The 14,938-nt window shown below is 43.6% G+C and overlaps 1 protein-coding gene across 1 annotated transcript in view; it reads right to left on the bottom strand.

Annotated features, from left to right (window-relative positions):
• agbl4 (AGBL carboxypeptidase 4) overlaps window positions 1–11,119 on the bottom strand; it is a 318,402-nt gene extending 307,283 nt beyond the window's left edge. The window contains exon 1 of the mRNA XM_078408101.1: window positions 11,068–11,119. Within this exon, the coding sequence (XP_078264227.1) occupies window positions 11,068–11,119 (52 nt within the window). The remainder of the gene's footprint in view (window positions 1–11,067) is intronic.
• Window positions 11,120–14,938: the final 3,819 nt, after the last annotated feature.

Raw genomic sequence — 14,938 nt, 5'->3', positions numbered from 1 at the left:
GCACTCAAAAAGGCAGCGGTTCTTGACAATTATTGTGAATCAGCATTCTGCAAATAATAGAATGCTTCCACTGTAAAAACAAATTCTTTGTTTTTTTTAATATGTAGTGATAATAAAGCAAAAAAGGCAACTATTTGTTTGTTTTTTTGTATTGCATCCATTGGTTGCAAGCAGCATTGCAGTTTGAAGGATTGACGGGGGTGGGGCAGGGTGTGCGAGGGCTCTTGCACGGTGGTTTTTGTTACATTCCGTTTCGTTCAGTCCCCAACAGCTTCACAGGAAAGGTGCGCAAATAGCGAGAAGGATGCGTTTAAAAACTCAGGTAAATTAAAACTATTAACGTTCTTCTATTTAGATAGTTTAAGTGTTCACTATAAAACAAATTTAGTCAAAAAATAGCTTGAGGGAAATGCCAAAACCAAGTTTGAAAGTTTAAATGGAAGAATTGCTAGTTTCGATGATACATCATTTCCACATTTTTTCAAAAAATATTAATTGCAGTCATATCGAAAGCATCAAATTCTTTCGTTTATGCTTATTGTACGAGAAAACATGAAAATTCAATGAGACTTTGGGTCCAATTCGACTCTTTCTTTGCACCAGTTAACAAAGTACATTAAGTGAAACGGTAATTTGTTTATGTCAAAATAACTGAAGATTGGACGGGCAATTTAAAACTGAAATGAGCTACTGTTGGCTTTTAAAAGTTTGTGTCTAGGTAAGAAAATCGATGTTTTATTTATTGCAGTTTTCAACTCAGTTCTGCCAGGTTTTTATCAGTTATTTATGAATCTGCCTGGAAAACATTTAACACAAGGATGATTGGTTATTCTTTACATATCGCGAGGTTGTTTGTTTTGGAAGAACGTTTGCAAATTATCATTAATAAAGTTCAAGAGAAGAGTGTTTCCATTCAATGTCAAACGTCACTATCAATCAAATAATTGTTAAAATTGTATGTGTAATGATTTTCCAACCACTATTTTCGGCCTGTGGATCTGAACGGATTCAATGGAACACGTTTTAGTTAGTGGTTCTTGCCCGCTTTTTGCTAAACAACCGCCAAAATTCTGGCACTCTGGCGCCAAATCGGAGAAAGTACGGAAACAAGGGGAAAAAACTCGGTTTGGTGAGAGACGTCGCAATAGGGAATTGGATATGGGTAATTGTTCACACGAGGAATCCCAAGAAACTGCATATTATTTTGCATTAACATTGTGTTTACCCCCTTCATATATGATTTTGCGTAATTATAAATGGAGGGGAGGATCCAATCGATAAAATCATTTTGGCGCCATGCCCATGCTATTATCCGCTGGATGTTATAAACTGTTCACTTAAAGGTACAAAATGTAAGCCCACATTTGTACTCTGTCCAAACGGCACCCTTTTGTCTAAAATGTTTGGGGATCTTTCAGCTTCTCTAACTTCCATATTGCTTTTATAAGCTTTTACGGATCTTTTTCAACTGTCCATGAAATCCCCTAGACAGTTCTAATCAGTGTCATAACAACCTTCTTTATTGATTGTGATTGGAGTGCACTATCTGCTTCAGTGGTACACAAAATGCATAGCTTGTCAGGTGTAGGCGTGCGTGTAGCCCTCTTGAGCCTACAACATAATTGAATAAGATCTTGGCTAAATCCACTGTAGCCTCTGCTTTGGTTTTCCTTCTGTGCTAACATCCCCCCCCCCCCCCCTTTACTATTGCAGTATCTTTCTGCCCCTGCTTTTTAAAAATAGCCAAAGATTAAGCAAGAAAGTCCCAAAGATCACAAGCTGAGAGAAATAAATGTTGTCTCCTCTCTGCCTTAAAAGGGCAACCATTTGTTTTTAAACTACAGCCCCTAGGTTTTACCAAAAGAGGAATTTCTCTGTCTACATCTACATACAATACCCTTGGGATATTGTATGTTTCCAACAAGTGACCTCAGTTCATTACTCAGTGGATACAAGCCCATCCTGTCCAACTATTCCTCATGAGACAACCCAGCCAGTGGTTTAGTATGTCCCCAACTACTTCCAATGCGTTAATATCCCTACCTATATATGGGAACCAATCTTGTTTTCTGTTGTCTTGTCAATGTTCTATACAATTAAAGAATATATTCATGACTGAATTCCCCTGGCAATTCCAATCCATTCCAATGGGTTACCTCCTACACCATGAGCTTTTATTTTCTACATTATAACAATTTTTCATATGCCTTCCAGAAATCTGAGTTTAGTACATTCATCAGTTTCTGTGTATCCACAGGATATGTTGTCTTTTCAATGAACTCCCAACAAATTGATAAAACAATACTGTACAATGACGATAAAGGCATATTATTATCAAAACCCATGATTTCCTTTATCACAAAAACATATTGATTTTGCCTCCAGCTTGTATTAGAGCCTACCAGGGAGAAGGCAATTCTGGATTTAGTGTTGGGGAAATGAACCGGATTTGATCAGGGAACTCAAGGTAAAAGAGCCATTAGGAGGTAGTGATCATAATATGATGTTTTAATCTACAATTTGAGAGAGAGAAAGGAAAATTGGAAGTGTCAGCACTACAGTTGAACAAAGGGGACCATGGAGGCATGAGGGAGGAGCTGGCTAGAGTGGACTGGAAAGAGACCCTAGCAGGGAAGACGCTGGAACAACAATGGCAGGTATTTCTGGGAATAATACAGAAGATACAGGATCAGTTCATTCCAAAGAGGAAGAAAGATTCTAAGGGGAGTAAGAGGTGACCGTGGCTGACAAGGGAAGTCAAGGACAGTATAAAAATAAAAGAGAAGTATAACATAGCAAAGTTGAGCGGGAAGCCAGAGGATTGGGACTCTTTTAAAGAGCGTCAGAAGATAACTAAAAGGGCAATACGGGGAGAAAAGATGAGGTACGAAGGTAAGCTAGCCAAGAATATAAAGGAGGATAGTAAAAGCTTCTTGAGGTACGTGAAGAGGAAAAAAAATAGTCAAGGCAAATGTGGGTCCCTTGAAGACAGAAGCAGGTGAATTTATTATGGGGAACAAGGAAATGGCAGACGAGTTGAACAGGTACTTTCGATCTGTCTTCACTAAACAATCTCCCAGATGTTCTAATGGCCAGAGATCCAAGGGTGACGGACGAACTGAAGGAAATTCACATTAGGCTGACAATGGTGTTGGGTAAACTGATGGGTCTGAAGGTTGTTAAATCCCCGGGTCTTGATGGTCTGCATACCAGGGTACTTAAGGAAGTGGCTCTAGAAATTGTGGATGCATTGGTGATCATTTTCCAATGTTCTTTACATTCAGGATCAGTTCCTGTGGATTGGAGGGTAGCTAAATGTTATCCCACTTTTTAAGAAAGGAGGGAGAGAGAAAACAGGAAATTATAGACCAGTTAGCCTGACATCGGGAAAATGCTGGAGTCAATTATAAAAGAACAAATTGTGGAACATTTCGATAGCAGTAACAGGATCGTTCCAAGTCAGCATGGATTTACGAAAAGGAAATCATGCTTGAATAATCTTCTGGAATTTTTTGAGTATGTAACTAGGAAAATGGACAAGGGAGAGCCAGTGGATGTAGTGTACTTGGACTTTCAGAAAGCCTTCGATAAGGTCCCACATAGGAGATTAGTGGCCAATATTAGAGCACATGGTATTGGGGGTAGGGTGCTGACATGGATAGAAAATTGGTTGGCAGACAGGAAACAAAGAGTAGGGATAAATGCGTCTCTTTCAGAATGGCAGGCAGTGACTAGTGGGGTACCGCAAGGCTCAGTGCTGGGACCGCAGCTATTTACAATATATATTAATGACTTAGATGAAGGGATTAAAAGTAACATTAGCAAATTTGCAGATGGCACAAAGCTGGGTGGCAGTGTGAAGTGTGAGGAGGATGCTATGAGGATGCCGAGTGACTTGAACAGGTTGTTTGAGTGGGCAGATGCATGGCAGATGCAGTTTAATGTGGATAAATGTGAGGTTATCCAGTTTGGTGGTAAGAACAGGAAGGCAGATTATTATCTGAATGGTGTCAAGTTAGGAAAAGGGGAAGTACTATGAGATCTGGGTGTCCTAGTTCAGCAGTCACTGAAAGTAAGCATGTAGGTACAGCAGGCAGTGAAGAAAGCTAATGGAATGTTGGCCTTCATAACAAGAGGAGTTGAGTATTGGAGCAAAGAGGTCCTTCTGCAGTTGTACAGGGCCCTAGTGAGACCACACCTGGAGTATTGTGTGCAGTTTTGGTCTCCAAATTTGAGGAAGGACATTCTTAAGGGCCTGTCCCACTTAGGCGACTGGTGGCGACTGTCAAAGTCGTAGCAGATCAGCAAATTTTTCTTTTACCCTACGACAATGACCACGACAATGCCAAGTCAGGTCGAGTTTACACCGTCTTCGGAAACATCGCAAATTCCCATGCTTGTCAATGCTTCTCCGGCATCCTAATTTTCGCTGAAATCACTGACAAGTCTGTAATTACTTGAGAGTTTTGAAAATCAAGCTTCACGGTAACAAGGCATAAACTGGATTGACTTCCAGTTTACTAATAACAGTATTAAGAAATTTAATTTTAAACGTGGTTAAATGGATTTTTGTGCAGAGTATGGGCATTCTTTGAAAATGTATGGGAGATGCATATCTGGTTTCTGGGTTGCATATCTGGGTTGGAAGCCTACTTTAAATGTAATCGCTGATGGCCATAAACATCACAAAAATTCCCACGCTTACCTGACCGCCAAATTGTCGCCTCCAATCTACCTGTCAAATATCCTGACGGTAAAGAAATTGGCTAAACACAAGTATTTTATGGTATCTTCAAATGACTTTACTTAATTTAATATTACGTGCTTCTAAATGCATCTAAGACAACCTAGCAAACCTGGGGACAGCATGCGACAGCGCCCGCAATAAGCAACGATACCTGGCGACAAGCCAGCTGTCGCCAAGAAATTTAAATCCGGTTGATTTCTCAGCGAAGCGCCGAGATCCACTACAATTCTTTGAAGTCTCCTCACGATCGTGCCCGCGACACCCCGGCGAACTGTCGGCAACAGCTTAGTCGCCTTAAATTCGCCTAAGTGGGACAGGCGATTGTCCCCTTTACTATTGAGGGAGAGCAGCGTAGGTTCACGAGGTTAATTCCCGGAATGACGGGACTGGTGTATGTTGAAAGACTGGAGCGAATGGGCTTGTATACTCTGGAATTTAGACGGATGAGAGGGGATCTTATTGAAACATACAAGATTATTAAGGGATTGGACACGTTAGAGGCAGGAAACATGTTCCCAATGTTGGGGGAGTCCTGAACCAGGGGCTGCAGTTTAAGAATAAGGGGTAGGCCATTTAGAACGGAGATGAGGAAAAACTTTTTCACTCAGAGAGTTGTGAAGCCGTGGAACTCTCTGCCTCAGAAGGCAGTGGAGGCCAATTCCCTGGATGCTTTCAAGAGAGAGTTAGATAGAGCTCTTAATGATAGCGGAGTCAAGGGATATGGGAAGAAGACAGGAACGGGGTACTGATTGTGGATGATCAGCCATGATCACGGTGAATGGCGGTGCTGGCTTGAAGGGCCGAATGGCCTACTCCTGCACCTATTGTCTCTTGTCTATTACCAGGAATTTTTAAAATGCCCTGCTATAAATAGCATTTGCCCTACAAAAATATATTAAAATCCGACCTGTAGTTTCCTGCTTTCTACAGTGCCCTCCATAAAGTTTGTCAGATTTTATTAAAGGATATTTTTATACATTTTTTTGCTGTGAAACCCAAACAGCATTCCACCATCTGCAACTAACATATAACATATGTAACATATAACAACTACAGCATGGAAACAGGCCTGTCCGGCCCTACCCGTCCACGCCGACCATTCTCCCTGACCTAGTCTCATCTACCTGCACTCAGACCATAACCCTCCAATCCCCTCCTATCCATATACCTATCCAATTTACTCTTAAATAATAAAATCGAGCCAGCCTCCACCACTTCCACCGGAAGCCCATTCCATACAGCCACAACCCTCTGAGTAAAGAAGTTCCCCCTCATGTTACCCCTAAACCTTTGTCCCTCAATTCTGAAGCTATGTCCCCTTGTTGGAATCTTCCCCACTCTCAAAGGGAAAAGCCTACCCACGTCAACTCTGTCCGTCCCTCTCATAATTTTAAAAACCTCTATCAAGTCCCCCCTCAACCTTCTACGCTCCAAAGAATAAAGACCCAACCTGTTCAACCTCTCTCTGTAGCCTAAGTGCTGAAACCCAGGCAACATTCTAGTAAATCTCCTCTGTACCCTCTCCATTTTGTCGACATCCTTCCTATAATTTGGCGACCAGAACTGCACACCATACTCCAGATTCGGCCTCACCAATGCCCTGTACAATTTCAACATTACATCCCAACTTCTATACTCGATGCTCTGATTTATAAAGGCAAGCATACCAAACGCCATCTTCACCACCCTATCCACATGAGATTCCACCTTCAGGGAACAATGCACAGTTATTCCCAGATCCCTCTGTTCCACTGCATTCCTCAATTCCCTACCATTTACCCTGTACGTCCTATTTTGATTTGTCCTACCAAAATGCAGCACCTCACACTTATCAGCATTAAACTCCATCTGCCATCTTTCAGCCCACCCTTCCAAAAGGCCCAAGTCTCTCTGTAGACTTTGAAAATCTACCTCACTATCAACTACTCCACCTATCTTAGTATCATCTGCATATGTACTAATCCAATTTGCCACACCATCATCCAGATCATTAATGTAAATGACAAACAACAGTGGACCCAACACAGATCCTTGGGGCCTCCAACCTGACATACAATTGTCAACCGTTACCCTCTGGTATCTCCCATTCAGCCATTGTTGAATCCATCTTGCAACCTCACTATTAATACCCAACGATTTAACCTTCTTAATCAACCTTCCATGTGGAACCTTGTCAAATGCCTTACTGAAGTCCATATAGACAACATCCACAGCCTTGCCCTTATCAATTTCCCTGGTAACCTCTTCAAAAAATTCAAGAAGATTAGTCAAACATGACCTTCCAGGCACAAATCCATGTTGACTGTTTCTAATCAGGCCTTGATTATCCAAATAATTATATATATTGTCCCTAAGTATCTTTTCCATTAATTTTCCCACCACAGACGTCAAACTAATAGGTCTATAATTGCTAGGTTTACTTTTAGAACCTTTTTTAAACAAAGGCACAACATGCGCAATGCGCCAATCTTCCGGCACCATCCCTGTTTCTAATGACATTTGAAATATTTCCGTCATAGCCCCTGCTATTTCTGCACTAACTTCCCTCAATGTCCTAGGGAATATCCTATCAGGACCTGGAGACTTATCCACTTTTATATTCTTCAAAAGTGTCCGTACCTCCTCTTCTTTAATCATCCTAATTTCCATCACTACTCTACTTGTTTCGCTTACCTCACATAATTCAATATCCTTCTCCTCGGTAAATACCGAAGAAAAGAAATTGTTTAATATCTCCCCCATTTCTTCCGGCTCAGCACATAGCTGTCCACTCTGACTCTCTAATGGACCAATTTTATCCCTCACTATCCTTTTGCTATTGACATATCTGTAGAACCCCTTGGGGTTTACTTTTACATTACTTGCCAAAGCAGCCTCATATCTTTTTTTCGCTTTTCTAATTTCCTTTTTAAGATTCCTTTTACATTCTTTATATTCCTCAAGAACCTCATTTACTCCCTGCCGCTTATATTTATTGTATATCTCCCTCTTTTTCCGAACCAAGTGTCCAATTTCCCTGGAAAACCACGGCTCTTTCAAATTATTATTCTTTCCTTTCCACCGAACAGGGACATAAAGACTCTGTACTCTCAAAATTTCACCTTTAAATATCCTCCATTTCTCTATTATATCCTTTTCATAAAACAACAATTTCCATTTCACTCCTTTTAAATCCTTTCTCATCTCCTCAAAATTAGCCTTTCTCCAATCCAAAATCTCAACCCTTGGTCCAGATTTGACCTTCTCCATAATGATATTGAAACTAATGGCATTATGATCACTAGACCCAAAGTGCTCCTCAACACATACCTCCGTCACCTGACCCATCTCATTTCCTAACAGGAGGTCCAACACTGCCCCTTCTCTGGTAGGCACCTCTACGTATTGCTGCAAAAAATTATCCTGCACACATTTTACAAACTCCAAACCATCCAGCCCTTTAACAGAATGTGATTCCCAGTCTATATACGGAAAATTGAAATCACCCACAATCACCACTCTGTGCTTACTACTAATATCTGCTATCTCCTTACATATTTGCCAATTCCAATTCCAATTCTCGTTCCCTATTTGGCGGTCTATAATACACCCCTATAAGTGTTGCTAAACCTTTCTCATTTCTGAGTTCCACCCAAACAGCCTCCTTAATCGAGCCTTCTAGTCTGTCCTGCCAAAGCACTGCTGTGATATCCTCCCTGACAAGCAATGCAACACCCCCACCTCTTGCCCCTCCGATTCTATCACATCTGAAACAATGAAATCCTGGAATATTTAATTGCCAATCGCAACCCTCCTGCAACCATGTTTCACTGATCGCCACAACATCATACTTCCAGATGTCAATCCAGGCTCTAAGCTCATCCACCTTTCTTACAATGCTCCTAGCATTAAAATATACACATTTAAGGGACCCATCATTTCTTATTCTCAGTTTATTTCTTTTCCCTTCTTTCTCTCCTACATATTGGGTCTGAGTGTTTCCCTTTTCTGCCTCCTGCCTCACACACTGCCTATTAGCTATCTGTGTTTGAGTCCCTCCCCCCAACCGTACTAGTTTAAAGTCTCCGCAGTTATTTTAGCAAATCTCCCCGCCAGGATATTGGTTCCCCTCGGGTTCAGATGCAACCCGTCCTTTTTGTACAGGTCATACTTCCCCCAGAAGAGGTCCCAATGATCCAGAAACTTGAAACCCTGCTCCCTGCACCAGTTCCTCAGCCACGTATTTATCCTCCACCTCACTCCATTCCTATTCTCACTATCGCGTGGCACAGGCAGTAAGCCTGAGATTATTAGGCAACTCTCTTGTGGCTCCACTCCATTTTAATCTGTACCGACTTTGCATGTTTTTCGTCCCGCTCCCTCCACTGACATCAGTCTGAAGAAGGATCACGACCCGAAACGTCACCCATTCCTTCTCTCCTGGAATGCTGCCTGACCTGCTGAGTTACTCCAGCATTTTGTGTTTACCCACTTTGCACATCTTGTCCACATGTGATCCTTCTCTTATTAGCCATGACAGGCAAACCATAACAATGGGAGGCCATAAAGTGGAGATATTTCGATTACAATTTGAGTACATTTCCATGAGGGAGAAGAGTAGGGACACCAAAAATCAGGGATCCAAAAAGATGGAAAATGATACAGAGCAGAATAAAAGAACATAAGAGAGCAGATTAACACAGTTAATTACAGAAAGTACATGGAGAAAATAAAAAAAGAAAGCAGAGATGGATCCTGAGAAAAGATTGGCAGCAAACATATAGAAGGAAATTCTAACATATTCTTTCAGCATGTGAACAGGAAAGGGATTCCAAGACTACATGTGTGGCTAATCAAAGACCAAAGGGGAAATTAATTTGTGGAGACATAGGGGCTCAGCTGAGGAATGACTAAGCACTTTACATTATTCAGCAAAATAGAAGCAAATCAAAAGGTGATTGCGATTTTGGATAGATTTAAAAAGCGATGGAGGAGATATTCAATGTGTTAGTTCCACATAAAATAAATAAATAACCACAACACGTTGGGAAGGATCCTATGTTGCTGAGGGAAGTAAAGGAAAAACAGTTGCAGAGCTCCTGGCCATGTTCTTCCAAACATCAATAGCTTCATAGTAACCTAGGTCTGTTAAAACATATTTAAGACTCATTTAGACAAGCACTTGAATATGCAGGGCCTAAAAGGATACAGATCTAATGCACGCCAATGGAATTAACATAGATAAGCAGAAAGATCAGCTTGGATGTGGTGGGCTTTATTTCTATTTTTGTACTATACTGTTTGTATGACTGGAAAATTTCAATGGCGTAATAAATTCAAAATAGGTTGTTGGGATTAAGTCAGTAACCAGAGATTAGTCAGTTTAATTGCAAGAACAGAATTAACAGTCACTAGTATATGTATATTGGTCAGAGAGAGCAAAGTATTATTAGGTTACTTCATTAACTATTTGATGAATTAACAAAGAGGGTTGATGAAAAAAATGGTGTTAATATGTGTAAAAACTTCAAAAATACATTGGATACAGAGTCATAAAATAGACAACGTTGAAATTGAAGTTGATGGAATAAAAGAATCTGTAAAAGCACGGATAGAAAATGGTAAATCAGAAATTAAGAGGAAACAGACAAGTGAAAAGTTTTTTGGACTGGACAGAAATGTACAGTGGAGTTTCATAGAATTCACTATTTCTAAGTGAAGTGATTACTAGTCTGAGGTGGACCCGTTGGGCCCAAATCTCTCCTGCGGGCCTCTCCTGGGGCATCCCTCCCCAACTGACGATCCTGCGGGCCCGGCAACCCTCTCCAACTGACGAAGCCCGTTGCCGGGCGAGGGGGGACAGGGAAGGGGAGAGGGAGCCACTCACCTCAGCCCCGAGCAGCCAGAGCGAGCCGCGGACCCAAAGCCTCATCCCTCCCCGCCACCCCCACTCGCCCTCTCCCCTCCCTGCCCACCCCCACTCTCCTTCCCCCTCCCCACACCACTCCCCCCCCTCCACTACCCCTTCCCACCCCCACTCCTCCCCTCCACTGCCCCCCACCCCAACCCCCACTCACACAACCCATCCCCTCTCAACATCAACAGGCCCCAACTGCGGAAGCACGGACGCGTTGGGGATCCGGCGGCCATCTCGCGTATCAGATCAACGGGAGTGTCCCCCGGGGCCGTTCCGCGCTGATCCGTGCACCCGTTGGTGGGCAGGGAGCGTCCCCCGGGGCCGTGGGCGGGACACAGTGGCGGGCGGGGAGTTCCCCCCGGGGCCGTGATAAGCGCAGCAACCCTACCGATCCGTGGACCCGTTGACGGCGAAAGCTACTTACCTGTGGGCCGTGCGTGTAGCGCCGAGCGGCGGTGAACGAAGGCGACGGCCATCTTGTTGGAACCTCTGCCGACGCCTCATGCAGCTCGAAGGAGAAGGCAGTTTATTTCAGCGGGAAGAGCGGGGGCGATGCGCCCTTCTCCCCCCCCCCCCCCCCCCCCCACTGGGACCCAGACCAATCGGGCATCGAGCTGGATCTAAAGCATTTTTTTAATGAGTGGCGCTCCCCCCACGTGGAAAGCCACTCTTGCGAGTCCCGCCCCTGGCGGTCATCGTGAGCCCCCCCCCCTTCATTGGCCGTCACTCGGGTGGGTCCCACTCCCGTCCCCCCACTCGTACTCCCCCTCCCTACCTCCCTACCCCTCCTCCACCATTCACCTCCCCCTTCCTTCCACCCCTCGGGCCCAGCAACACTACCGATCAGTAGCGAGAGGGGAGCGTCCCCCGGGGCCGTGACGGGGGCAGCAACCCTACCGATCCGTGGACCCGTTGGCGGCGAAAGCCACTTACCTGAGCCCCATGCGTGCAGCGCTGATCAGCGACGGTGGCGACGGCCAACTTGTTGGACCCTCTACCGCCCCCCCACGTGGGATCCGAACCAATCGGGCATCGAGCTGGATCGAAGGACTTTTTTTTAATGGATGGCGCTACCACCACGTGGGACCCGGACCAATTGGGCGTTCACCGCTTTTGAATAGCTTTTTTATTAAAGAATGAAATGAGCTAAACCTTTTTTTCCCTCTTTACGCTAAACTTTTTAAAATGAGAACATTCTCCCCCCCACCCCCCCCAACACCCCTCATTGGTCGTCACTCTGGTGGGTCCCGCTCCCTCCCTCATTGGTCGTGCCCTTCCCATTGTGACGTCACACACTGAACATTGCCAAGCTTCAGTTTAATAAGGAAATTTTTAAACTTTAAAACTTCTCTAACTTTAAAAATCTAAGACCAATTTGAATGAAACTTGGATGAAAGGGTCCCCAGGACAAAGCTGAGTAAGGTGGTCCCAAAAATTGTTGCGCTATCGTGTGACGGGGGCACAAAAATATGGTAACATCACAGGCATCGGCAAATAAATATACAAATCTCTGAATTACAGAGAGTTTTAGTAATATACTAAAGTGTAATATACTAAAAGTTAGTAATATACTAAAAATTTAGTGATATACTAAAAAATATACTCCAAGTGGACCCGTTGGTCCCAAATCGCTCCCATGGGCCTCTCCTGGGGCAACCTCCCCCAACTGACAAAGCCCGTTGTTGGACGGTGAGTGTCTCCCGGAGCCGTGGGCGGGCAAGGGGGGACAGGGAAGGGGAGAGGGTGGCAAATTGGAGGTTACTTAAAATGGGAGAATTCAATGTTTATACCGAAGATAGACAGAAAATGCAGGAGTAACTCAGCGGGACAGGCAGCATGTCTGGAGAGAAGGAATGGGTGATGTTTCAGGGTCGAGACCCTTCTGACCGTTGGATTGTAGGTTACTTACACGGAATGTGAAATGTTATTCCTCCAATTTGCATGTGGCCTTGATCTGGCAATGAAAATGAATCCACGAAAAGCAACTGGCCCAGATGGAATTCCTGGTCATGTCCCCAGGACTTGTGTAGCTCTGCTGGCAGAGGTATTCACAGACATCTTTAACCTCTCACTACGCCATTCTGAGATCCCCACCTGCTTCAAGAAGACCACTATTATCCCAGTGCAAAAGAAAAATAAGGTAGCATATCTTAATGGCTACTATCCAGTGGCTCTGACATACACCATAATGAATAGTTTTGCAACACTGGTAATGACACACTTTAACCTCCCCAAATGAGCCTCCCAGCCAGTCTTGATACATTGCAGTTTGCTTACAGTCTCAACAGTAGACGGCATCTCCTGGCTCTAAACTCATCTGTGCAGTACCTAGACAACAAGAACTCCTACGTTAGACTCCAATTTATGGACCATAGCTCTGCCACACTCTAATTCATCCAATCTCATCTTCAAACTTCTGGATCTAGGAATCAGCATCACCCTCTGCCATTGGATTCTCGACTTTCTGACCCACAGACCACAATCAGCGAGGATAAGTGACAACATCTCTTTCATAGTAATTCTCAACACTGCTGCTCGCAAGGATGTATTCTCAGTTCCCTGCTATACACTTTATGCACTCACAAGTGTGGTCCGATTCGGCTCTAACTCCATCTACAAGTTTGCAGATGACTCCTCTGTAGTAGGCCAGATCACGAACAATGATGAGACAGAGTACAGGAAGGGGATATAAAACTTAGCAACACTGTGTCAGGAAAATAACCTTTCCCTCAATGTCAGCAAGAAGAAGGAGCTAGATATCGACTTCAGGAAGCGTGGTGAAATAGATGCCCCAATCAGCATCACTGGTGCCGAAATGGAAATGATTGAGCGATTCAAGTTATTTGGCATTAATATTACTCACGATCGGACCAAGCACACGGAAGTGATAGCCCAGAAGGCACACTAATGCCTCTACTTCCTTATGAAACTGAGGAACTTGCCTCAGACATCTGTCCAATGGCAGTTACATCCTCTATAATGAAGTGCCTCGAGGTTGGTTATGGCGCAAATCAACTCCTTGCTCAGAAATGACCTGGATCCACTTCAATTTGCCTATCACCACATCAGATTAACAGCAGATGTTATCTCATTGGCTCACCATTCTGCTCTGGACCATCTGGATAATGGGAACACATATGTAAGGCTGCTGTTCATTGACTACAGCTCGGCATTCAAACTTATAATCCTCTCCAAACTCCCGGATTTGGGCCTCTGTACCTCCTTTTGCAACTGGATCCTTGACTTCCTCATCTGCCGACCTCAATCAGGATGGATCGTTAACATCAACTCCTCACTGACCAACACAGATGCACCTCAATTCTTTATGCTTAGTCCCCTACTCTACTCTCTTCACACCCATGACCATGGCTAAGCACAGCTCCAATGCCATCTATTAATTTGCTGCAACACCGCTGTGGTCAGCTGAATCACAGGTAGTGTTGAGTTGGTGTACATGAGAGAAATGGAAAACCTGGTTGAGTATTGCCGCAACTATGTCATGGGACTGAGGAATTAATCGTTGACTGAGGAATGGGAAGTCTGGAAACTACACATCAGTTTTCTTGGTGGGTTTATGGCAGAGAGGGCATTTAAAAAATCCTGGGCGTTAATATCTTAGATGGCCTATTGTGGGCCAAGCGCGTTGGTATAATCACAATGAAGACGGACAGTGCACTCTACTTTCTTCGAAATTTAAAGAGATTTGGCTTGCCTCGGAATACTCTTAAGAACGTTCTGCAGACATTTTGTAGAAAGTATCCTGACTGGTTGCATTTTAGCCTGATATGGCAATTCCAAAGCACAGAAACGCAGGAGACTGCAAGAAGTCGTTGAGCTCAGCGGTCCATCGTGTGCACTATGTTCACTTACATCAAAAGGATCAACACGAGGCATTGTCTCGACACCCCTTCTCACTGCTCCCATCTGGCAGGAGATAAGAATCCTGAAGTCCCAAGTCACCAGATTCAGAAACAGCTATATTCCTACAACTGTCAGGTTCTCGAACAAACCTGCATAATCTTATTCCTACTTTGGCAAAGAAACACTACAATCCACCTTTTGTATTACCATGAACTTATTTTTACATTGATGTCTTGTTTTTTTGCACCATATTCTTTTAGAAATTTTATGTGTAACTTATGTATGATTTGTTTTTGTTTGTTGTCTGAATCTATGTGCCTACGATTTGTCTGCAAGCATGATTTTTCAATGTTCCTGTATCTCACTGAACTTGTGCCTATGGCAATGAAATCGACTTGGCTAGCTACTCCAACAATGTTTTTGAATAGGGAGAC

The sequence above is a fragment of the Rhinoraja longicauda genome, chromosome 11, assembly GCF_053455715.1.
Source record: "Rhinoraja longicauda isolate Sanriku21f chromosome 11, sRhiLon1.1, whole genome shotgun sequence".
NCBI lineage: Eukaryota > Metazoa > Chordata > Chondrichthyes > Rajiformes > Arhynchobatidae > Rhinoraja > Rhinoraja longicauda.
This window is presented reverse-complemented; position numbering and strand designations above follow the sequence as displayed.